Source organism: Ictalurus punctatus, chromosome 2 (assembly GCF_001660625.3).
Source record: "Ictalurus punctatus breed USDA103 chromosome 2, Coco_2.0, whole genome shotgun sequence".
In the NCBI taxonomy this organism is placed as follows: Eukaryota; Metazoa; Chordata; class Actinopteri; order Siluriformes; family Ictaluridae; genus Ictalurus; species Ictalurus punctatus.
Window position 1 is genome coordinate 11,449,952 of NC_030417.2, and position 27,358 is coordinate 11,477,309.

Sequence of the window (27,358 nt, forward strand, 5' to 3'; positions counted from 1 at the left end):
TCCTGTGGTCTGATGAGATCAAGATAAACTTATTTGGTTCAGATGGTGTCAAGCGTGTGTGGCGGCAACCAGGTGAGGAGTACAAAGACAAGTGTGTCTTGCCTACAGTCAAGCATGGTGGTGGGAGTGTCATGGTCTGGGGCTGCATGAGTGCTGCTGGCACTGGGGAGCTACAGTTCATTGAGGGAACCATGAATGCCAACATGTACTGTGACATACTGAAGCAGAGCATGATCCCCTCCCTTCATAGACTGGGCTGCAGGGCAGTATTCCAGCGTGATAACAACCCTAATCACACCTCCAAGACGACCACTGCCTTGCTAAAGAAGCTGAGGGTGAAGGTAACCCTATTGAGCATCTGTGGGGCATCCTCAAATGGAAGGTGTTGGTGCACAAGGTCTCTAACATCCACCAGCTCCGTGATGTCATCATGGAGGAGTGGAAGAGGACTCCAGTGGCAACCTGTGAAGCTCTGGTGAACTCCATGTCCAAGAGGGTTAAGGCAGTGTTGGAAAATATTGGTGGCCACAAAAAATATTGACACTTTGGGCCCAATTTGGACATTTTCACTTAGGGGTGTACTCACTTTTGTTGCCAGTGGTTTAGACATTAATGGCTGTGTGTTGAGTTATTTTGAGGGGACAGCAAATTTACACTGTTATACAAGCTGAACACTCACTACTTTACATTGTAGCAAAGTGTCATTTCTTCATTGTTGTCACATGTAAAGATATAATCAAATATTTACAAAAATGTGAGGGGTGTACTCACTTTTGTGAGATACTGTATATAAGAGCATGACACGCTTCTGAGTACCAATAAGAAGCAGTTTGAGGCAGTTAAAACAGGCTTTGTTTTAGACTCTTAGAAGATGTGCAGACAAACCTTGAACATAAGAACATGTTTGTGTCTCTGTAAGCAGATAAACATTCTGTACTGATCTCAGTGACATGACATGGACTTCTTAGGTGTTATCCTCAGATGAACAGAAAAAGAACAAGAACAAAACTATTATAAAGTAAAAATTAGTAATTTCCCTCACAACACCAAGGCAAAAAACCCCATAAAAAAACATGAATCAAAGCCGATGAACCCTATGACAGAAACGATGGCAGAGAATGACAAACACAAGACAACCAGCATAGTGCAAACCAAGTGCTCGTTAACAAGAATGAAGTTCAGGTGGTCATGTGACATGATTATGTGGTGCAGTCACTGCTGGGAACAGTAGTCCAGATTTCCCTCAAGGATATCTATGACAGAACTCCCCCTTAAGTACTAAGTCCAGGAGGGGGTCCTGGATACCCAGACCAGAGGTCCCCAAGTGTTCCAAAGTTCCCTTGAATGTCATCTCTTGCAGGACCATAAAGAGGACACTTCTCTGTTTTCTGGGGTACGGATGTGAGACGGTCTCTTCCGTACCCGCCTGGCTTGGGTGTGGAGCGACAGCCACCGCGCAGCCAGCAGGGGGAACAAAGCTCAAGGCTGAGCGACACCCTCAACCGAGCAGGATGGCGGAGCGATGTCCTCAGCCGAGCAGGATGGCGGAGCGACGTCCAAGGAGCAGGGAAGCGTAGCAGAGCTCTTGGCGAAAACAGGATATTGCGCAACATCCTCAGTCAAGCAGGGTGACTGAGCGGCGTCCTCAGTCGAGCAGGGAGACTGAGCGGCGTCCTCGGTAGAGCAGGGAGACTAAGTGATATTCACCGTTGACTCGACCGGTTGAGCAAGACCCACAGTAGGGGAGGGAGGGCAGGAAGAGATCTTACACATGGCTTATAGTCATGCTTCTGTGACCCTGATCCAGGACTCCTTCCCCTCCGGTTTCAATTTCATGGACTCCAGGATTCTCTCTTGTGTAGAAAAAAAATCCCCTGCATCCGTTTTTCGGTCCTGTGTTCTGACATGGTTTGGAGGCAGGGACAGATGCAAGTGCATATGAAGAGTTTAATAACAATGAAAAACACAAAAGAAGCTATGAACACATGGCAAAACACTAAGGCAAAGAAAAACCATGAAACAAAGACCATGAACCCTATGACATAAACAGTGGCAAAACACTAAACAACCAGTCTAGTGCAAACTGTGTCTATAAATACCCGTAAGTGCTCATTAACAAGAATGAAATTCAGGTGCAGGTGGTCATGTGACATGATGGTGTGGTGCAGTGACTGCTGGGAACTGTAATTGGAATTACCCTCCAGAATATCCATGAGAGCATGCAGGTGTATGATAATTACTTTAAAGCATGAATTTAAATGTGGTTGGTTATTGCTTTTGGTTATTGGTATATTATTATTATTATTATTATTATTATTATTATTATTATTATTATTATTACAGTTGCAGTTGATAAAGGAATCCTGAATGTCCACTCCCCCTGTCCTGTGATGCACAGACCATGATTGGGACATTTTCTGAGGAATAAACTAAGCAGTTTTCGGTATTTTGGGGTTTCGTGTGCTGCTGTAAAATCTTGTAGATGTCATATGTTAAAAAATAAGTACCCATTAATTAATTAATTAGTATTTTGTTTATTTTATTGTTTGTTTACATTTACATTTATGGCATTTGGCAAACACCCTTATCCAGAGCTACTTACATTTATCTCATATATACATCTGAGCAGTTGAGGGTTAAGGGCCCAACAGTGGCAGCTTGGTGGTGATATGGTTTGAATGAGCTACCACTGCGCCACTGTTTGTTTTTTACTGTGACTACGGGAGAGCTAATCATTTGTACAGTGGAGGAAATAAGTATTGGACGTGTCAACATTTTATGTGTAATAAAGTGGAATGACACAGGAAAAAAGTATTGAACAGGCTAAGGAAAAGCAGTTCTCCAAGGCAAGGCAAGGTAAGGTCAGGAACCAGCTGAATTCCATAAGTAATCATACCTCCTATCTGTGCAAATTAATATCAGCTGGGTTAGTAAATTGATGATCTCTAAAAAGGCTTTTCGTTACCAAGGTGTCACACAAGAAACATCATGATGAGTAAAAGCAAAGAGCTCTCCCAAGACCTTCAGTACCTTATTGTTGCGAAACAATATGATGGAATCGGATTGAGACGTATTTCAAAACTTCTGGATCCTCCAGTAAGCACTGGAAGAATAGTTAGAAGAGTAGCCCAAGAGCCAAGGACCACTCGGAAAGAGCTCCAGAAACACTTGGAGGCAGCAGGTGCCATTGTCACAGAGAAAACAATAGGCAATGCACTCCATTGGTCACGCTCACCCCATTACTAAAGAAAGACTCTGTTGCTAAAGAAAAGGCATGTCGAAGCTCGTTTAAAGTTTGCTGCAACTCATTTGGACAAGCCTATGAAATAATGGGAGAGTGTAGTCTGGTCAGACTAGAGCAAAATGGAACTTTTTGACTGTCATACTACATACCATGTTTGGAGAAGAAATTGCACTGCACATCACCCTTAAAACACTATACCAACAGTGAAGTTTGGATGTGGAAGCATCATGGTGTGGGGCTGTTTTTCATCGCATGGTACTGGCAGACTTCATATAATTGAAGGAATGATGAATGGAGCACTTTACCAAGAGATCCTTGAGAAGAATCTGCTGCCATCCACCAGGATGATGAAGATGAGACGTGGGTGGACCTTCCAGCAGGACAAGGAACCAAAGCATACAGCAAAGGAAACTCAGTTGGTTTCAGAAAAAAATTCAAGGCGTTAGAATTGCCCAGTCATTCACCTGACACCCGAATACTGCGGCTGATTAATTTCTTCATACAGGCATCGTCTTGAAGCTGCCATTACAAAAAAAGGCTTCTCCACTAAGTATTAAATGAATTTCAGTTGGTGTGTTCAGTACTTATTTCCTGTGTCATTCCACTTTATTACACATAACTTTATTTATGGACTTTAATGTTGTGAGTTCTTGAGTTAATACCAATGTCTGGTGAAAATTTCATGTGAATAGCCTCATAGGAAATATATTTACTGAAAAAAATGTTGACGCATTCAATAGTTATTTCTCCCACTGTATCCTATGCAGCTTCTGAGTTCAGCCGGAGCCACAGTTTTCTGGCCTCCAACACTGTGATGGACTCCAGATTTCTCTCTTCACTTTCTTTTTTCTCCCACCATGATGAGAGGATTCATGCCATTTTCTGCCTGAGCTTTTCTGGAGAACTGCTAGCTAGGATTGCTACTTCCTCTCCTGACGAATAACATCCATTGATCCACCTATTCAGCTGCACCAGTGCTAATGGATTGAACTGGTTCTCACCTCTGTTTTCCCTCACAGAATCAGAGCTAACAGTACTTACAGGTCAGAAGGTACCTCCTCCATAACCTATCAGTGGCTTAGGATACTGTAAGCTTCTTGCGGTTGCTCCCTCTCCTAAAACACAGCCATGAAGTAGAAGAGGTTCAAACATGAGAACTTAATTTTCACATTTATTGTACAATAGGTCACTTGCATTCAATAAAAAAGAAACCTAGCAGCTTAAACTAAAAATGCAACTTTTGTTCAATTATATACTGTATATTTTCATGTGAATAGCCTCAATGGAAATATATTTACTGAAAAAATGTTGTCGTGTCAAATAAAGGGCATAGATTTTTATATGGACGGTAGGGACATGTCCCTACCAATATTTTGGGAGGGCAGAATTTTACAATTTAGAATCTTTTAGTCTTTGTTCTGTTGCTTTGTATAATTTGTATTTAAATGTAATCTTAATGTAAATATAGATGTTATATTTTAATAAACCATTTGGTTGTCAACATTAAACAGTCCTTTTCTTTCTGGGGGGGGGGGGGGGGGGGGGGGTGTCCCTACCAATATTGAGACCAAACCTACGCCCTTGTGTCAAATACTTATTTCCCCCCACTGTAAGTTAGACGAATGAGTCTTTCAGTGACCATAGTGATCCGGTTCAGTCGGTTCACTGCAAAGATTCGTTGAAAAAAGATTCGGCTCGTCCTCGAACTACACATCACTCACTATCCGCTTTCTGCTCTTTTCTAGGCGACACTTAGGTACGCGAAATACAGCTACTAACGCTTTCGTATATATTTTTTTGAATATATACATATATAAACGGGAAATGGATCGGAAAGAGACAGAGGTGGACGAGAAAGGAGTTTCATCCTCTACAAGCGGAGTTGTTGTGCAAGTTAGGGAGAAGAAGGGACCTCTGCGCGCGGCCATCCCCTACATGCCATTTCCTGTAGCTGTCATATGTCTGTTCCTCAACACTTTCGTTCCCGGGTTAGGTAAGTAACTCATATTAAGTTTAATATGTAGTAAGTTTTATTTTCAGATATTCATAGGCAGTCCATGCTTACATATTCCCAAAAGTAGCCTAATACCACACAGAATGATGCACATAATTGTGTTCTCTGTGACATTTAACACACTCTTAACTTTTATTATTATTATTATTATTATTATTATTATTATTATTATTATTATTATTATTAATGAATAGATTCATAACATGTGGGGGGGGGGGTCGATTTTTATAAAATAGATTGTTCTTTATGTGTAGCTATAAAGACTATAGTTTTTGGTACTAATTGTTTTGTTTTTTCAGTTCTAATTGCAGTAAGCATAACTTACCTGAAAAGGTAAAATGACATGTATGAGAACCCACAAGAAGTGTCCATGAGTGCTCACCCTTCAGTGATGTAGTTTCACAGTTCTTTTCCCCTGACAAGTAAAATAATCAGGTTAATTGTGTAATTTATTTGGACTTGTAAGGAGGATTACACACCAGTGTAATTTTCAGATTTATTAAATCATAAATAGTAAATACACAGTGGATATTTAAAAAAATAATAATAATAAAAAAAAACCCCTATTGCAGGTTTTTGCAATGTACAAATGAAACCAAGAAAATCATCTCAGATATTGTTCCACCTTTAATGTGATATTGCAACCAGCAACATTCAAGTGAAAATCAAATTATCTGATTGAATAAGTATGCACACCCCTTAACTACAACTTTGTTAAAGCAGCACCTTTTGCTTGCAATACAGCAGTCAGTATTTTTGGATAAGAGTCTACCAGCTAGGCACATCTTCATTTGGCAATTTTATTCCACTTTTCCTTGCAAATCTGCTCCAGATCTATCAGATTGCAATGGGATCTCCTGTGCACAGCCCTCTTCAAGTCATTCCTTAGGATTTAGATCTGGGCTCTGACTGGGCCATTCCAAAACACTGATCTTCTTCTTCTGAAGTCGTTCATTTGTTGACTTGGATTTGTGCTTTGGATTTCTCCTCCGTCTCAGCGCAAGAGTAGCAGCCCCATAGAATAGCATGATGCCGCCACCACCATGCTTCACCATTGTTATGGTTTTCTTTAGGTGATAAGCTATCTTGTTTCTGAGCAAAACATGTCTTTTAGTATTGCCCAAGAACTTCTACATTGGTCTCATCAGACCATAACACATTTTGCCACATGGTTTGGGGTGATTGAGGTGGGCTTGGATGTTTCTTTTCAAGAGAAACGGCTTCCATCTAGCCACCCAACCCCATAGCCCAGACATGAGGAATATGAGAGAATGTTGTCACGTGCAGGGACTGATCAGTACATGCAAGATTTTCCTGCATCTTCTTTAATGTTTCCATAGGTCTCTTGGCAGCCTCCCTGATAAGTTTTCCTCTGGTCCTTTCATCAGTTTTGGAGGGATGTCCTGTTCTTGTTAATGTCACTGTGGTGCCCAATTTGCTCCACTTGTTGTTGATGGCCTTCACGATGTTCCATGGTACCGCTAAGCTCTTTGCAGACCATGACTTTAGCAAACAGATGAAACCAAGAAATCCTACAGAAACACCTGATATTTTTTTTCTTCTCTCCACTAAAATGGTTCTATTTTTTATCGCCAATTAATATGCATTAATATGTCCTTACAAAGTGAAGAAAATGGGTTTGTAACCCTGAGGCAACAGCGTGCAATAGAAGGTTAATAGCAAATAGGTCATTTCACTGGAACTCAACAGCAGGATGAATAAAACTAAGGAAGCAGACCAGCATAGTGGTAGTAACAGCATAGTAGCAGCCTAGTGGTTTAAATTCCATCATTATAGCAATGCTTGGTTGAAAGCCCTATACTAATGTATTTGGTTATTTTAGTAGTTATTCTCAATCTAAACTGCTATAAAACAGATTACTTTAATGCCTCACTACTTTCTTCCAACCCCTGTTGACATAAATCCATCCCCCTGGATTTGTTCATGTGTGGCAGTATGTACTGTATGCCTGCACTACTGTGTAAAGAGTTATCAGAGCATGGGAAATAACTGCAACCTTGCTGCTGTGTTTTGCTGTAAAAAGAAAAAAGAAAAGACAGTGCATTGAACAAGAATTCGCCCTGTTCCAATGTCTTCTATTTTTCTATATTTGTTGCATTTGTTTGTTTCAGATATTTAAACAAATTTTAATATTAGACATTTATTGAAGTAATAAGCTTATCCAACACCAGATGGCCATGTGTGAAAAGTGAATTGACTCAGTTGACCCTTAATGACTCAATGCAACAATTTATCCATAGATGTAACGTGTCTTCCAAAAAGTTACATGTTTTTCCATCATTGTTCTGAGGATGTTCTGATAATTTTCTGTGGAATGATGCATCAAACGTGGAACTTTTTGGAAAACACACAACAAAATCACCAGTGTTGATTTAACACCCACAGTGTTGAATTCACACCCTGCAGTGTTTATATAAGTCCATTGGACTCAAATAAACACTCTGGGTGTTAATTCAACACTAGGGATTTTACTGTGCACATTACATCTGCCATTTCACAATAAGAATACCTACAGTCAAAAATGGTGGTGGTAGCTTGATGGTGTGGGGATACGTTGCTGCTTCAGGGCCTGGGCAACTTTCTGTAATTGACAAAACCATGAGTTCTGCTCTGTACCAGAAAATCCAGAAGAAGAATGTCTGGTCATCAATCTGTGATCTGAAGCTCAAGCGCAGTTCGGTTATTCAGCAAGACAACAATCTGAGGTACAAGATCAACTCTACCTTTAATAGGCTAAAAAAACAAACACCAAATAGTAAATCATAAGAGGTACAAATAATTTTTCATGGCAAGGTAAATAGATTACATAGCCAACATGGACAAGCAATCTTACAACCTTTTCACTCGGTGCCTGTGCATCATCACTGATGACTTTTTTATTTGTGAGAGCTAAATCTAGACACCTTACAAACTCTTGCATTTTTTGTCATTGTCCAGTCTAGCGCATGCGGCCATCTGAATGATAAATGATAGTTTTGACAGTGAGGCCACATGTTTGGACAACGCAAAGGAAAATACTCCGAGGCGAAATGCCAAACAGCTCTTATTCAGTTCCTCAAAGGTCATGCCAAACACTCACCTCAGTCACTCTACTCCAATTACTGCTACTTTGCATTTGTTAGTTGACAAATGTGGCTCAAAATTAATAAGTCCACCTTCTGTATGCAGTATATGATCGATATGATCACTACAGTTGGTTCCTGTAGAGGAAATCTGCCTGCATTATCAACACCTACTTTACATCATGGCTTTGTTTTTGAAGACAGATGAGATTGTACTAAGCCCCACAGACCTAATGGCTTTTTACATAATATCATTTTTCAGTGTTAATAGACGTGTTAATAGAAGTGTTAATAGAGGTGCTAATAGAGGTGTTAACAGAGCTGTCTGTAAAATGAGCTCTTCTTTTGTCTTTGGGATTATACAAATGCAAAATTTCATAAATCCTTTTGCATAACAGTCAAAAGGACCTGAAAGCATCCCAATCTCTCCTTTTTTCATTTTCAGAACTGGACTCTAGGCTAAGTAAAACATACACCATTTTAAATGTAGAACATTTTGAATAAATTGAGGATAAATGAGGAAAAGATCTGAGATCTGTTCTTGCTGTTAATTCAAGGCTCTGTGGATGGTATACAGGGGACCTCTTGTACAAGACCAAGTGCTTTTCCTGTTTCCATGACAGCAGATGTTACCAAAAGGCTTTTGTGCAATAGTCTCTGCCAGTCTTCACTAATATTAAACACAACATTGATGTAATTTGATGAATAGGAGACAATCTTGTAAGAAAGGTTTACATGATGAACTGACATTCTCTTTTTATTGTCCATTCCATTTTCAAAAAGTATATCACATGCTATATGTGACTATATACACGGGCTATATGAATGATACTATAAATTACAAGGAATAGGTGGCTGACAAAAAAAACAAAAAACATAGAAATAGAAATTTATTCTTTGGATTTACAGAAATGTAGGCACAACCTTTATTTTCATAATTTTTCTTACATGCCTATTTTACTTCTTCAAGATGTCTGGAACAACCTACCAGCTTATCTCCTTAAGAAAACACACCACAGTGTAGCTATGCAGCTTTAAATGCATACAGAAACATCATTTGACTATTTAAAAAAAATGTATCGTTTGCCGCTCAAAAAAATATAATAAATAAAAACTACTATTTATAACATGGTTCTATGCATATAAATGTAATGTATGGGATATTTATTTAATAATAATATAAACGTATTAATCATTATTAGTCAAATTCCATTATCCTTGATTCAATTTGGACTTCTTAAGCCCATTTTACACCAGACTGCAGCATCAGCACATCCAGTATGCTGTCATGTTAATCAGACTGGCCTTTACACTGGACACTCGAAGAGCAGCTATTTAAAATGAAAAATAAGCATCATTTTTCATGGCACAGGCATGGTTTCTGGCTACAAACTCTACAAAATACAACATTCATGATATTTTTTGTGTGTATGCCCATAAACTAAACTTCTGTGTACCAAGTAGGCAGTCACAGCTAACCATTCTACAGGGCTTGTGCTCATGTACACAATGTCTAATGTCATGTACACAATGTCACAATGTCATGTACACGGTGTTAGCAATCATATGTTCACTATGTAGATATTATTACTAATATTGTTATAACTTGCTATAACTTGGATTCCCTATCAAGGACAATACTTTCTAATTTTCTCCCTCAAAGTGTTCCATATTCTTGCAGTTTCTGCTAGTTATCTGGATAACAGAGCTTGTGTTGCGCTACGGAGTCAGTACTCATTCTACGTACCACATATTGTTTACTGCTGAGTCGCTATCGTTAGCTGGAATTTCCACTAATTTGCAGTTGGAGGGGGTATTCCCACCACACAAACATTTGCTTTTCTACACCTGGATTGCCCCATAGTCAACACCATACCAACTAGGCAGCCACAACTAACTATGTTACACATGCACACAATGTCTGAATCTCTTGAAAAATGTATAATCGGCATCGGTTTTTGGCATTGACCATTTTAAGTAGGCCACGTCTGACTCATGTCTGATCTCCTGTGTTGACTGTGTAATGATGCCAGTGCCAATACACATGCTCAACTGGCAAATTTGAAGCCTGGTTCAGAGCTGAATCTGGCAAAATCTCCTTGGTCTAAACAGCCTGTTGCTTGTAATGCTTGAGCCCAATGACAACTGATAAGCACCTCAAGAAGCTGAAAAAGCAGCCACTACATTCATGGCTGTTGCTTGAGTAGGGTTGGATGCATCTCAACCCACAACATCAAAAGCTCTTTTGTACACAGCACCTGTGACTGTGAGGTTCTCCATGCCAAAGTGCAAAGACTTACTGGCACAAAGTTCTCCTGAGCCTGGGCTCCTTTGTGTGAGTTCTGGTGAAGAATGTGCCAGAAGTCTATGACATATGCTTATTGTTGATGTTTGTGTTGTGTCACTTGTGGTTTCACCATACTGAGTACTATGTCCACATATGCACTGCACAAGCTCTGAATGATTGTGTGTAAGTTTGTCCAATGAACATCTTCTTTGAATAAATTCAATTTCTGTCACAAGGTACTTGGGTATCCCTGCTTAAACAGGGGAAGTGTACTCCAAATCTGTACTCCAACATACTCCAGAATTAGCCCTGTGTAAAAAACTAATTGCCCCCTTAGTTTACCAAACAATTAACCAAATTTAATTGATAATTGGGTTAAGTTAGACTAGACATACCCAGGCTTGATTACTGCCAGGCCTGTTGAATCTAAACATCACTTAAATAGAATGTTTCCTGCAATGTGAAGTAGGCTAACATGTCTCAACAAGCAGCACACCATGACGTGATCAAAAATAAATTCAGGAAAAGATGAGAAAGAAAGTTTGTGAAATATTGAAAGGGTTACAAAGCTTTTATAAGGCCCTGAGACTCCAGTGAACCAGAGTGAGAGCCATTATCTCCAAATGGAGAAAACTTGGAATAGTGGTGAATCTTCCAAGAAGTGACAACTAATCCAGGAAGTCATAAAAGAAACTAGATGAACATATAGGAACTACATGCCTTTCTTGCTTCAGATAATGTCAGCACTGGGGAAAAATGTATCCATGTGAGAGTTGCAAAGCAAAAACCATGAAGGTTTGTCTCAAATTTACCAAAAAAACACCTTGATGACCCCAAAACCTTGGCAAGGATATGTTGAAAGTAGAACTTTTTGGAAGACATGTGTCCCATTACAGCTGATGTAAAGCTTAAACAGCTTTCCACAATAAGAACATCATACCATCAGTCAAACATGGTGGAGGTAGTATGATGGGGTGGGGATGCTTTCTTGTTTATGGCCTAGGCAACTTGCCATAATTAACAAAACCATGAATTCTGCACTCTACTAGAAAACCCTGAAGGAGAACGTCCAGTCACCAGTGTTCATGATCTGAAGCACAAGAGCAGGTCCATTCACACTTTAGTGTACTAAAGCAATTTAGTGCAGCCAGTCACACCTACTTGCATGTTTTTGCGAGGTAGGAGGAAACAAGAGAACCTGGAGAATACACATCTGGATTTTGCACATGCAACCTCATTCCTGTCATCAGTTCTGAAGGCTCCTTCTTCTCATTCAGAAGGTCCAGTTGTAAAGGATATATATGTAAATGTGTGTTAAATGACAGCTCTTTAGTATACAAAAAATATTTTCTTAACATTATAACATATATTCCTTAGGGCTTTAAAAGCTATGAAAACCTAACCTTTCTTCCTAACTCAAACCAGACAAAAGAAAATGTAAAAAAAAAAAAAAAAAAAAAAGGAAATCCAGATCTCTCAACATTCATCACCAATTAAAGACCAAGATCATTTTTCATTGTGCAGTCCATAGTAAATTCATCACAGAATATACAAATAAGAACTAATCATGCACATAATTGACAGGGGCTTTATATATTTTGTGACTGAAATACAGTCTCATCTTATCTTAATTAGTAATCAAAATAATTGGAGTAACTGTCACCCCTGTCCCTGCATCCTCCCAACAATCCTCCACCAATCATATAAGCATTATCCACACGCACAGTTGTCAGCTGTAAATGCACAGTTGAAGCAATGTTTAAGCTGTCAAACTTGCAAAATGAGAAAGTTGCTAATACAGCGCTGTATATAGCATCATATTTTCCCAGGGCACTCTGATAAATGTTTCATATGAATAAAATGAGTGAGAGAGATTTATACAGTTCCTTTATCCAGTACAATCTTAAAAATATGTATATATCTACTATACGCAGGTGCAGGATACCAAGCATAGGGGAACTGCTATTGTTTTTAATCAAAGCAAAGTGTCTTGGTGACTGTCAGACAGTCTCAAGTCCCTCGCACACCAATGTGCCCTACAGTATGTGTCAAAAGAAGTCGATTTTTCTTCAGCATGCAGTACAATAGGGAGTATATTGCACATTGCCGCTTGAGACATACACACTACCTAAGCTGTTGCAGCCCGTCCTCTTTTTATACAGAGCCATCTCTTTATATTTGAAGAAGAAACTCCCTTCCACCTCCAGGTTTGGGGGTTAGAACCCCCCAACGCCCTATGTGCTCCCCGTGCTTCTGGGGCTTCCTCCAGGTACTCCAGTTTCCTACCCCAGTGCAAAGACATGCATTGTAGGCTGATCGTCATTTCCAAATTGTCCGTAGTGTGTGAATGTGTACGATCGGTCCTTGCGTGTCCCCTGCCTTGTGCCCTGAGCTCCTGGGATAGGCTCCAGGCTTCCTGTGACCCTGTGTAGGATTACCCATCCATCCATTTTCTATACCGCTTATCCTACAGGGTTGTGGGGAACCTGGAGCCTATCTCAGGGAGCATAGGGCACAAGGTGGGGTACACCCTGGACAGGGTGTAGGTCCATCACAGGGCACATAAGCAGTATGGAATATGGATGGGTGGATAGATGGATGTTGGCTTGCTTTCTTTAATTTTTTAATGTTGAATGTTTATTTAGTTAATTCCACTGATATGAGATGACTGAGTTACACAATTAATTCAATTTGTATGTGTGACTGAAATATGCAAGCTATTTTGACAGCGTAATCTGTACATCTGTATCCGTTTTTCTGAACTTACAGGATTTTCATGAATACCAAATTTCTTGTGTAAATTCTCCTATGAACAGTTTACAAATAAATTTGTTGGTACCCAGCTTGATAAATGAGGCCCATTATTTCTCAAAGTTACCTTCTTCCAATGTCACTGTCAGTATGCTGAATTTTACATGAGGAAGAATTGTCTTATTAAACCTACATGTAATCTTGCAATACACAGGAAAGACTGCTAATGATCAGTCTTGCCTCCTGTGTTTTTTCAGCATAATTTTAGGTCAATATCACCACCCCATACAGGTTTTCTAACCCCTCCATCGAGCACCCCCCCCACCCCCCCAAATCCTTTTCTGCAGATTTGTCATTGGTAACTGCCTTTCCTATTCAGGTTTGCTTTGCATTAAACCAATTTTATCAGATGTCCCAATTATTCATTGAAGCCATGAAACCATTGTTTTTTGTATGTTTGTTTGTGGGGTTTTTTGTTTGTTTGTTTTGTTTAGGGATTTTAAACCTGAGACTTAAGGGTTTCTACCTACAGAGAGGAGTGGTTTGTATCCCAGTCTTAGTGTGAGTGATCAATGGTGTGGCTGTGTTAAATGATTCTGCACCTAATGTTTGTGATGTCAGCAAACATCATGCTCAAGATGATTGTATAGCAGTTAAAAGATGAGGGAATTTCTGGTAGCTGTGCATTTGGACATTTGTCAGTCCTGTCCTAGTCTACTTGAAGAGAGTTAGGAGTGAGGTTTTGAATGTATATGTGATGTCTATGTGTAGTTGCAAACCATTCCACCATGCTGTTTAACATTATTATACACAGTCAACAATTTTCTTAAACATTCATCTTTGGAATGGTATACCGTAAGTACCACTCTGATGAGAGGTACAATGCAGTGGTTTGTTCTTTTGTTTTGTTTTTATTAATTCCTCCCAGCAACCTCAATGGTCATTGGTGCTATTTTTAGTCTAATTGCTTACATAACCAAAGTGTTGCAAACACAATAGAATACCATACCCTACTCCTCCAAAGAGGACAGACGTATTACAAATGTAAAGAATGTTAAACATACAGACCAAGCACTCATTCTATCTTGAACTGAAAACTAAGCTGGATAATTAACTTCCCACACAGATGGCACACTATGAACAAGGCTGCAGGAAAATTACAGTCATCTTCAGCCTAACGTGTGGGGACAATGACCCCTCACCAGCACTATATTTCTCCTCAATCCTGTGCATCATTTCTTCATAAGGGAGTGCAGTATCTGACTCAGAATGCTAGCTGAATAGGGAAGTAACATTAAATGAATCACAATCGACTAAGAAAAAGTGCACGTAGAAAACAAAACGAAGGATGAGTGGGATAGAGTGTCAGAGAGGAAGGGGGATGTAGGAGAACTGAAATGGCAGAATGGGGGTATTCACGTCACTGTCAGTAATTAGAGTGCCATTAACAGCCTTCCCCATAAGCTCAGTTAGTCACACACAAGTAATGCCCACTCAAGTAAACAGATGAGAAACACAAAACTGAAAACAGATGATGGGATGAGTTGAGAGGGAGAAAAAAAAGATAAGAAAAAGAAAATACAAAAGTATTTGCTCACATACGGAAATAAACTGCCACAATAATCCGGCCACTTTCATCAAGAATATTTCCTCAACACTTTGTGTTCTTTTAAGGAGAGTGAGAAAAAAGACAGAGATACAGATACATGGTTCAAGAGCAATAGAATCTTTGTTCAGAAAAGTTTGGCCAAAGTGGAGCTGAGGCAAAAACATTGGTTAGGATGAGATCACAGTTGCTAAAAAGAGATAAGAATTTCTTATTTCCTCTGGCCCTCAGAACATCCCAGCATTTTTCTCTGGTTCACAGGTCATTCAGCTCGTCTGTCTCAAGAGAAGGGATTTTTTTTGTCAGTGCCTTGGTAAATGTTTGTGATTCATAGCTTTGGTATTGAGGCGTTTGTTTTTCCTTTTAAATTTGAGAATATTAATCTTATTCCATGCTAAACATTTCCCACTAAGCCCCACTGTTAGCCAAAACAGCATTTCTGTGTATATCTATAAAAGGTGAATATTTGAGTTGAAAGAGATTTATGACTGATGTAAGATTTCCTTCACTGTTGTATTTCTGCTGTTGAGAACTCTCTAGAAGAAGGGTGTCTAATTAAATAGAATATATATATTTTTTTTTAACAATTTAAAACAAAAAACAAAAAAAACCTCACTACTTTGCTTCAGTCAATGGTGCTTGTACAATATTGATTAAGGTTCAAAGTGCTTCATTGTTTATAGCAGGATACAGTATCTCACAAAAGTGAGTACACCCCTCACATTTTTGTAAATATTTGATTATATCATTTCGTGTGACAACACTGAAGAAATGACACTTTTCTACAATGTAAAGTAGTGAGTGTACAGCTTGTGTAACAGTGTAAATTTGCTGTCCCCTCAAAATAACTCAACACACAGCCATTAATGTCTAAACCACTGGCAATAAAAGTGAGTACACCCCTAAGTGAAAATGTCCAAATTGGGCCCAATTAGCCATTTTCCCTCCCCGGTGTCATGTGACTTGTTAGTGTTACAGGGTCTCAGGTGTGAATGGGGAGCCGGTGGGTTAAATTTGGTGTCATCGCTCTCACACTCCCTCATACTGGTCACTGGAAGTTCAACATGGCACCTCATGGCAAAGAACTCTCTGAGGATCTGAAAAAAAGAATTGTTGCTCTACATAAAGATGGCCTAGGCTATAAGAAGATTGCCAAGACCCTGACACTGAGCTGCAGCATGGTGGCCAAGTCCATACAGCTGTTTAACAGGACAGGTTCCACTCAGAACAGGCCTCGCCATGGTCGACCAAAGAAATTGAGTGCATGTGCTCAGCGTCATATCCAGAAGTTGTGTTTGGGAAATAGATGTATGAGTGCTGCCAGCATTGCTGCAGAAGTTAAAGGGGTGGGGGGTCAGCCTGTCAGTGTTCAGACCATATGCCGCACACTGCATTAAATTGGTCTGCATGGCTATCGTCCCAGAAGGAAGCCTCTTCTAAAGGTGATGCACAAGAAAGCCCACAAACAGTTTACTGAAGACAAGCAGACTAAGGACATGGATTACTGGAACCATTTCTTGTTGTCTGATGAGACCAAGATAAACTTATTTGGTTCAGATGGTGTCAAGCGTGTGTGGCGGCAACCAGGTGAGGAGTACAAAGACAAGTGTGTCTTGCCTACAGTCAAGCATGGTGGTGGGAGTGTCATGGTCTTGGGCTGCATGAGTGCTGCTGGCACTGGGGAGGTACAGTTCATTGAGGGAACCATAAATGTCAACATGTACTGTGACATACTGAAGCAGAGCATGATCCCCTCCCCTCGGAGACTGGGCCGCAGGGCAATATTCCAGCATGATAACGACTACTGTCTTGCTAAAGAATCTGAGGGTGAAGGTGATGGACTGGCCAAGCATGTCTCCAGACCTAAACCCTATTGAGCATTTGTGGGGCTTCCTCAAATGGAAGGTGGAGGAGCACAAGGTCTTTAACATCCACCACCTCCGTGATGTCGTCATGGAGGAGTGGAAGAGGACTCCAGTGGCAACCTGTGAAGCTCTGGTGAACTCCATGCCCAAGAGGGTTAAGGCAGTGTTGGAAAATAATGGTGGCCACACAAAATATTGACACTTTGGGATCAATTTGGACATTTTCACTTAGGGGTGTACTCAGTTTTGTTGCCAGCGATTTAGACATTAATGGCTGTGTGGTGAGTTATTTTGAAGGGACAGCAAATTTACACTGTTACACAAGCTGTACACTCACTACTTTACATTGTAGCAAAGTGTCATTTTTTCAGTGTTGTCACATGTAAAGATATAATCAAATATTTACAAAAATGTGAGGGGTTTACTCACTTTTGTGAGATACTGTATATACAGAAGTACCTTTATTTTGAGACAGACTCTATTCTGCAGACTCTGGCTGTTATAGGTTTTACACCTCCAGATGAAGTTAATGCTGCTCAGAAATATTCACTCACTCACTTTCATTAAGCACTTTATTCTGGTCAGGGTTGCAGTGTATCCGGGACCTATTCCAGGACCACACCTGGGCTGGTCCAACATAGGTCACCATGCACACACGCATTCACAGACTCATTCACACATTCTGTCAGTTTATCTTAGCCAATCAGTGGTAATTATTTGAACTATCTAATGGCTTTTCTGTGTTCTCTTTGCATCCAAATGGCTAGGCACATTAATCTCAGCCTTTACTGTGCTATGCGGTGCCAGGACGGATCTGCCGGATAAACACGTGTGCTGCGTGTTTTGGCTCAACATTGCTGCAGCCTTCATCCAGATCATCACTGCTGTGGTCATGGTGGGCTGGATCATGAGCATATTCTGGGGCATGGACATGGTTATCCTTGCAAGTGAGCATCATAAATATTCAATTCAATTCAATTTTATTTGTATAGCGCTTTTTACAATAGACATTGTCTCAAAGCAGCTTTACAGAAATATCAACACGGTATACAGATATTAAAGGTGTGAATTTATCCCAACTGAGCAAGCCGCTGAGTGGCGACAGTGGCAAGGAAAAACTCCCTAAGATGTTTTAAGAGGAAGAAACCTTGAGAGGAACCCGACTCAGAAGGGAACCCATCCTCATCTGGGTATAGCCACACACTACATCTCAAACAGGGAGACTGTCTTATGCTAGACCAGATATAAACTCTTTAGTCTTTTGTAAATTGGTAGGCTCAGAAGCAGAACCAACAGAGCATGGTGAAGAAAAAGGTGTGAAAATGGATGAAGAAAAGTGCCCAACATACCTGACATAGATTTAAACTTTTCTTAATTATTGTGCTCAAGGTTATGATGGTTGGTAAGGATCAAGAAGGGGTGTTCTGCACCTTCGAGGCAGTGTTTCCAGTCTTCCAGAGCTACCTCAATGGCCAGTAGTTTACGGTTCTCCACATTATTGTTATATTTTGTTGGGTTAAGCTTTCCTGTGTAGAAGGCACATGGGTGTAACTTTGATGGGGTTCCCATTGTGTTGTGAGAGGATCAGTCCTGTGCTGCTCTTTGAGGCATCCCCCTCAACTACAAACTGCATGGAAGCATTGGTGAGTCAATCCTTGCATGTTTGGAAGACCACTCATGTAACTTAAGTCCCTTTTGCTTCCTCTTGCAGTGAGGTGAACCCTAGGAATCATTCTAGTTACCGTACCTCTTGTGGCCAAGAGGTTACTACTACACTCTTTGTCTTGTCCATTTTCACACCCTAGGATAATCTAGGATACCCTAGGATAATCCATTGATAATCTATCCAAGAAGGCTATGGTAGGTTTGTGGAACATTTCTCAAGCTTGACACAGTGCGTTTACATGGACAACAATAATCCATTATTAACCTGATTAAGACAATACTGTGATTAAGAAACTACCATGTAAACAGCAATTTTTAATTACCTTAATCTGATTAAGGTCATACTCGAAGTAAGCACTAATCGAATTAAGACATGTGGAGTACTCCTGTTTTAGTCGCATTATTAACATGTATTACAGACATGTAAACACCTTAATCACATTATTAACATCGTGAGAGTTTTCACCGCATTTTGCGACAGGACACGATCACACACGGTAGTACTCAACATTTTACGGCGAACAAGAGAGTACGGCTGCATCCCAAACCGCATACTTGCCTACTATAGGCCTATAGTGGGGAAAAATACATGTATCTCGGCTACTATATAGATGGTAAGTACGCGGTTAGGGACGCAGCCCACAGCTTCAAGCAGCGTACAGCATGATAAATAATTAACTGCACTCAAAGCGTAAAAAAATTAAAACACGCAAAACTGTATACGGTACCATAACGAAGACGAACTGTATGTTGATACGTGAAATTCTGGAGGGAGGTCAGACGGCGTGGCGCGGTGACGTAATGACGTGTGCCATTAATCTAATTATGTTCTATAACATGTAAAACGGGTACATGAAAGAGTATTCTAAAAGCGACTCATGTAAACACCTTAATCACATTATTATCTTACTCAGAGTAAGGTCAACAATTAGATTACTGCTGTCCATGTAAACGTAGTCATTTAGCCAGTTCTCTACTAGTTTCTGCTCACATGTTCATACTCTACTGAGGAAGAATATACAAGAATGTTTTCTATATACACAATAACAGTTCTTAACTTATGAAGGCCTTGGAACACTGAGAGGGTATTGAGACGTCCATAAGGAATGCCCTGGTATTCTTAGTGGCTGGACAATAATATAGGCAGTCTTTCTCTCACCCATGAATACTGGTAAGACAGATTATAAGATTTCATTACACCCTTAGCCTTTAGTTGTTATGAGATGTCACTGCATATCCTGTAGCAATCTAGTTTTTTTTTTACCTGCTGTGGAATACTTTTTTAGTTGCTTATATGCTAGAGTAAAATGATGTTTTAAGCCACTTCTACACCATACAGCATCTCTTTCATCTTAATGTGCATATTTGTAGTCCTATGAACAGTGACGATAGCTACTTTTTGACTTTAGAGATCAGATAGAGATCACTGTCATAACTGCTTTATATGAACAGTCGAGAGAACATTTTTCTATTTTTGTTGTTTTAAAAACAGTAATTCTTTCAAACCCACTGTAAATATATCTTCTGTTTCCCTTCTGTTTTGTAAACATAGTGTTGGACTGCATAATTTTGAAAGTCATTGCTATATTTGTATGCTGTCAAAAAAATTAACAGTTATTTTCCTATTTATTTTCCATGCTACCCTGCCTCAAACAAAAGTCTCTGAAGGTAGGTTCAATGCATGGCCTTTGTTCTACTTCCTTAAACAGAATAGTTGGACAATATTGCTTAAAAAGTTCCATGTAATATCGCACTTGTTCATTTATGCTGCACTTACTTTATGTTGTTAAATGGTTGAGTTGGTGCTTTGATGAAGGTCTGATTACATCTTAGCTTGGCCAGCCACTCAACCTACTTTGCCATACAGATTGTTAGCCGTGTCGCTCTTGTTCTGTTTATTTCAGTCTGCTAGGTAATGTGCCTCCCACCTCCATCCATCTGTCAGCTTTTTACCAGGCAATTTGAGCTGACTTTTGTCTGCTGAATGCCAGCTGAGTTATGTCTATGCTTTACATATTATAAATAAGATAATGGCAAAGTTTCATAGAGGCATATTATTATTATTATTATTATTATTATTATTATTATTATTAGCATAACGTTCAGTGTTTCATATCATTACTCATTTTAAATCTCATTTTAAAGAGATGGTTTTGCAGTCATAGACACAAAAATGGCATTAACTTAAAATAATGAGACATAGCAGTGTGATCGATCTAGGTGGACTTCTGACGTGCCACGTACAGCACTTAACCAGGTGACTCTTACATCCTAGTCAGGAATTGCTGCAAATAGCAGGCCATTGCATTCTCTTCTATTGGTAGAGCAACTACACATATGTTACAATGCTTATAGTATTGCTGCACAGTCTGCTAACGTACATATTAGTCTGCTAGTCTTTTCTTATATCTGTGAATGCTGAAGATGAAAAGATACAGAAAAATGGCTGTGAAACTTGGCAACTTAATCAATAGGGCTGACTGTAACAAAGTGCACAGTAAAAGTATGCAGTGCACAGTTTAGCTAATTCATTGTTTGTGCGCAAAAAATGTGCAAAACCTTTTTATAGTATTCTTCTGACTAGACACATGAGTGTTAATGTGAAGCATAACTTTTCATTTGACTTTGTTAGACAACATGAGCATCCAAAATTAGCAATATTTAGAAACTTGGGAAGCCAATGTTTGTATCAGGGCCAACAATTATTAGTGGCTTGCCAAGTTCTGCTCGCTTGAAATTTATTGCAGTACTGGTAGGACAGAGATCAAGGTTGTGTTTGTAACATACTATGGTATACTGATGGTATGCACAAGATCATCTACTACAATTTGCATAGCACAGATCCAAACTGTTTTTTGTTAATTAAATTTATTAATTAATTCTGAAATCAAGACTGTCACTATTGGACCTTAAACCTATACTGCTCCAGAGAGCTTCTGTATATTGGTGGATGGTTCAGCTTTCATTCTAGCTGAAATATGGAATGAGATCATCAAAAATAATCAAGAAGAATCTCTCAGTATGAGCTGATGTCTCTGGAGCTTTACAGAATGTTGTATTTGATTCCATATGCCTGAGGGTCTTGTGTAATCTACTCCAGCATCTCCCCTGGTGTACAGTATATACAGTATGGCTTGTATGTGTATTCATGTGAGAACATCTGCTGAGAATGAGACTGTCTGTTGGTCGTTTTTTTCTCATATGGAAATGCCATTTCTCCTTCTCCTGTCAGGCTACAAGGAGCAGACAGCCGCCCAGCAGCTATGAGCTCTCCTCCAAAAGAATACACTTCCCCTCCCCCACACTACTTCTGGCCACATTAGCCAGGAGAATTGAGGTAACCTCTACACAAAGAAGGGCTAACAGCTAAGCTTGTCAGAATTCAAGGCTGAAAATTTACATTATCCCCTAGTGCTCTGTGATTATTAGCAGAATCATGCTAATGTGCCAACCTTTTTGTGTGCATCCTAGTCAGAGCTATCTTCTCTTTAATCTGTCTTCTTTAACCTTACAGTGTATTTTATTAATGAAATGAAGAGATTTACCTAAATATCATGTGAAGTGAAATTATTGAGACAGCAATTCCAGATGGCCCAGTGTTGGCCCAGAATGATGGCAGTGAACCTATCCAATTCAAACAGCTGAATGCTTAAGGAGCCCATATCTCAGGGATGTTGGGCCACCTCTGGCCTATAATTGAAATGCTTCATATATTTGGTTGGTTGAATTTGGACCATTATTGTGGTTGGTCACACATTGGTTACTTTTTTCATTAATGCAAGCTCTGATCTTAGATAATGTTTGATAGTGAACTGCCCCCTGTACAACATAAAGAGCACTCAATACATTTGATAAAATGGTGCATTTAGGTTGTGATTTATTTCAATGACAGGGCAAGAGAGAAAAGGGCAAACTATTATGATATTTAAGGGTGACATTGAAAAAGGATCAGTTTGAACAGAATTGCTCTGAACTACTTAACAGGGCCTTTTTATATTTAATATTAGTAAATGGCTACAATCTTAGAGACACCTACAATAATACTGTGCAGAGCAGTTTTTTCCCCCTAAATCAATTATGTATTTGTTGTGCATAATAGCACATTAGAATTCCCATACTTTTTTGTTAAAATTTTAATTTCCTGAGATTTACAGAGAAAGTATGTGATTGTAAGGGCTGTTGTTGAAGTACCCCCAACTTTTCCAATATCACTTGTTATTAAATAGGTGTGTCAGTAGATACTTTGTGTGATGTAGTTTTTAAAACATATTTGACTGCATTTTGTGTACAGAATCATTTCAACAAATGCAACAAGGAACAAAACTTTGTCATATCGAGACAAGACAACCAATCCTTCAACAGAATTTAAATGAAATATATAGAATAAAAATAAAATATAAATTGTGACATTTGGTTTTTTGTTTTTTGTTTTTTTTTTTTTAAATATGGCAATGTTGTATTGTGTTGTATTTAATAAATCTTTCCTAAATCCAGTTGCTGCATGGATTTGTTTCTGTTTTAAGATTACAGTGATAATTGTAGTTGTGCGGGAATTAAAGCAGTATTTAAACAAATCTGGGTGTAAATAGATTTGTGGATCTGTCAAGTGCTTTTGGCTTCATTTAACAGGAAATGGTCCATTTAGACTTTTGTTAAAAAGCTTTTCAAATGCTGTATGTAGGGGTGTAACCAAATACAAATACATTATTCTGGTTGTGCAGATAATGCGTCCTAAAGTAATATGAATACAGATCCAAACAATAGGTGAAGTATTCGTTTTTCTGAAATGTACACAGGTTTTAGCAAAATTCCCACCCCAATTGCAACTCAAAAACCACACAAACATATTTGAAAATAGCTCAAAATATTCAGGTGTAGGAAAAGTAGATGTATTTTTCTTCTTTTTTCAGTTGTTTCAGGGGAACAAGTTAACAGTGGTGCACATTTCTGATACTTTGCTTCATTGAGGTTGCAACTTGTAATCCCCAAATTCCAAGAAAAAGCCCAAGACACGACCGTCAACTTGAAATTCCTACTCGTCAACTTGTTGTAGTCCTCTCAGTTATGAGTTCCTTATCTTTCCAGAAATTTATGGTCATGGCTATATTTATCATTTGTTAATGAAAATGTCTTCTACTTCCAGCATGTATTTTTGTGTGTGCATGTGTGTTTCCAGGGCACAATGGTAGGGTTAACGGACACTTCTGATTTAAATCTGAAAAAAACTAATCTGTTGAGCACTAAATGGATACAGATACAAATACAGATAATGTATTTGTGTTACAATCATGTTACACCCTTAGTTCTAAGGCTACTGACCTAAGGACATTTTCATTGTTTCAAATCAGGCAACTTTTAAAAACTTTTAATTTAAGTCACATATTAAATGTCAACGCGTTTTGCTTTGTCATTAATTCAGAGGTATATTAGGAATTTGTATAAGAAAGAAGTGGTTTTCCAATACTTTGTTCGGGTATATAAAGTTTTTTTTATTGTCTAGTAAATGTTCTTGTCACTTTACTCTGGGAATTACTTTCACTTTCACTGGTTTAACACAGAGCATTTGGTCAAGGAAATGTTCCCTCCAAATAAGGAAGTTTCCTGATTTACAGGCTCACAGGCCCATTTACGGAATTTTAGAAGTTTCGTCTGTGCTCTGTTATGATAACCTGAAACCGAAAACTTCATATTCTGTGTTTTAAAGATTTAATTGGAATGTAACCTATATTTCTAAATGGAGGCACGATGGTTTGGCAGGTATTTCTGCTGTATCCACAGCTCCAGGGTGTTACGCCACGGCCAGCAGAGGGCTGCTGACTGGTCACATGACTCTTTTGTTTTCGTTCACTTCCCGCTTGGACACTGAGTTAGGTTTGAGCATGTCTCTGATTTGCCACAGGTGCCCATGGTTTGAGTTAATTAGGTTTGTTAGTTAAACCCCCCGTGTGACTGCGCACATCGCGCAGTATTATAGTTGGTTTGGTTCGTCAAGGAAGTGTAACGGTATATGCTAAGGTGTAGCATGCAAGCGGTCGTAGCTAGGGGACCAGAGTGTGTATAGTCAGTAGAGACCGCGCTCCCTGTGTTTGTTTATCTGTTTATTTGTTTCTCGTTTAAATAATAAAGACAGTGACCTGCACCTGCATCCGCCTCCAGTCTCGTTCCGTGACAGAATACTGCGCCAAAATGCGGAAGCAGCAGGTCGCCATGAGCGCCGCCGAAGAGGCCAGGATTTGGGCGCTCCTCCGTTCGTCCCTGGAGATGAGCAAACAGCTCGAAGAGGAAATGGCTCAGTGCAAAGCCGAGTTGCGCGGCACGTCGTCCCTCGCGCCATATACCCCGTCCCCGCTGCCAAGGAGCGACGCCTTGCAACACAGCCAGCAAAGTAACCTGAGCATCTGGGGCTTTCCACTGCAGGGGAGGTACACCTTGCTGTGCAGTCCAGAGGTGAAGGCTGGCCCAGAAATTTTTTTTGGGGGGGCAATGAGGACAGCAGAGCTCCAGCCTGAGGCCTACGGGGAGGTCTCAGCTGTGGAGCTCTCACCTGAGGTCAACATGGCGACCTCAGAGGGACCGGCCCAGCGGAGGAGGCTGCCCCGCTGCCCTGCATGGCCGAGGAGGCCGTCCTGCTGCCCAGTCCAGCTGAGGAGGCCGTCCCGCTGCCCTGCATGGCCAAGGAAGCCGTCCCGCTGTCCAGCCCGGCCGAGGAGGCCGTCCCGCTGCCCCGCACGGCCGAGGAGGCCGCCCAGCCCTCCAGTGCCGCCGAGGGTGGCACCCAGAGTTCCAGAGCTGCCGGGGGTGGTGCCCAGCATCCTAGGGGTGGTGTCCTGCGTCCCAGTGCCGCCAGGGGCAGTGCTCTGACTTTCAACCCCGGTGGAGATGCTGCTCTGCTCCTCTGCTGCCCGACGGAGGCTGCTTTGCTTTCTGTCGCAGCGAAAGACAGTTCGTACAGGGGTCCGGGACCCCCGTAGGAGGGGGGTTCTTGGTGCTCCGGGAGGAGCACCCTTTGGAGGGGGGTTCTGTTATGCCACGGCCAGCAGAAGGCACTGCGGTATGGCTGCTGACTGGTCACGTGACTCTTTTGTTTTCGTTCACTTCCCGCTTGGACACTGAGTTAGGTTTGAGCATGTCTCTGATTTGCCACAGGTGCCCATGGTTTGAGTTAATTAGGTTTGTTAGTTAAACCCCCCGTGTGACTGCGCACATCGCGCAGTATTATAGTTGGTTTGGTTCATCAAGGAAGTGTAACGGTATATGCTAAGGTGTAGCATGCTAGTGGTCGTAGCTAGGGGACCAGAGTGTGTATAGTCAGTAGAGACCGCGCTCCCTGTGTTTGTTTATCTGTTTATTTGTTTCTCGTTTAAATAATAAAGACAGTGACCTGCACCTGCATCCGCCTCCAGTCTCGTTCCGTGACACAGGGTCTAAAGTTCGATCCTCAGCTCGGGCTTACTCTATGTGCAGAGTTTTGCGTGTTCTCCCTGTTTCCACTGGGTTCTCCAGTTTTCTGCCAAAACCATGCCACTATTCCTGGGATCAGCTCCAAGTCCGCCACAACCCTGACCCACTAGGATAAAGTGGTTACTGAAAATGAACGAACTGAGTTTACTGAGATACACATTTCATAACGAGGAAAAGTTGTTTGACTGTTATTCGTTAGATATTTAAAAAATACAAAACAAATAATGCCTCTTCGGTTAGACAAAAGCTACAACTACTGAATATTTTCTCACTTTTGCACTCCCCTGTTTACATTTACAGCATTGACAGAAGACCTTATACAGAGCAGCATGAAGTCTTTGTTTGATTTATTATTGTATTTTATTACACTCTACCAGTCCCCTGTGTGTGTAGTCATATTACTTTTAGAGCTACAGCATGATCAAATCAGATGCAACTTATTTGATTTGGCATATGACCTATGTATATGAAAATCCCTGATTGCAGAGTTGTGTTTGTGTGTGATTTAAGCAGCATTACATCCAGACAAAATTAAGCAAGTATGCTTTATGTATTTATGTAAATATCTACTATACTGTTATTCAGTATGCAAACACTGGCCACTTTTTTACTGCAATGATCCAATTGTGGCAGCAGCACAATGCATAATATCATGCAGATACAGGTCAAGAGCTTCAGGTGATATTACCATCAAACATCGGAATGGGGGAAAATGTTATCTCAGTGATTTGGTGCCAGACTGATTTGAATGTCTCAGAAACTGTTGGTCTCCTGAGATTTTCAATAGACTATAGAGTTTACACAGAATGGTGAAAAACAACAACCACACATCCAGTGTGAGGCAGCTCTTCAGATGGAAAAACCTTTGTTGATAAGAGGTCCAGACTGGCTCGCTCTTACAGTAAGTTTACAGTAACTCAAATAGCCACTCTTTATGGCCATGGTGAGCAGAAAAGCATCTCAGAATGCAAAACATGTTGTACCTTGAGGTGGATGGTGTCACGTAATGGAGGCTGAGACGGAAGCAAGTGCAGGTAAGGCGGTTTAACGAGAAGACAAATCGACAGGGTTAGGCAGAAATCAATAACCATAGACAGGCAAGGGTCAAATAATCATGCAAACAATCCAAACTAGGCATAGCAGAGAATCAAAACTGAGAGAATAACAAAATAAAAAAATTTAAAAACCAGAGCAACAACATGAGGTAAAGATTTGGTAAACAATAGGGACAAGTCAACTGAGTGTAATACTTTGCAATGGTTGTGTGTGAGAGTTTCTTAAGTAGTGTGGTGTGATTGAGAACAGGTGTATGCCATTAGTCCTCAGGAGAAGGTGCCGTGTCTGTGTGTTCCATTGGGAGTTGTAGTCATCGGCCATGCTTG

The 27,358-nt window shown here is 40.2% G+C and overlaps 1 protein-coding gene across 3 annotated transcripts; it reads left to right on the forward strand.

Annotated features, from left to right (window-relative positions):
- The first annotated feature begins 4,910 nt into the window (after positions 1-4,910).
- Positions 4,911-27,358, forward strand: stum (stum, mechanosensory transduction mediator homolog). Of its 3 annotated transcripts, XM_017462224.3 has the most exons (4): positions 4,914-5,237; positions 17,618-17,797; positions 20,175-20,183; positions 21,748-23,008. In XM_017462224.3, the coding sequence occupies exons 1-4, from the start codon at positions 5,069-5,071 to the stop codon at positions 21,780-21,782; spliced, it is 393 nt and encodes a 130-aa protein (XP_017317713.1). In that variant the 5' UTR covers positions 4,914-5,068; the 3' UTR covers positions 21,783-23,008. The 3 variants fall into 3 exon arrangements, 2 of the variants coding, with proteins under 2 accessions (XP_017317713.1, XP_053543754.1); XR_008398290.1 differs by having other exon boundaries at positions 4,911-5,237; positions 17,618-20,183; XM_053687779.1 differs by lacking the exons at positions 4,914-5,237; positions 17,618-17,797 and having other exon boundaries at positions 17,914-20,183; positions 21,748-27,358.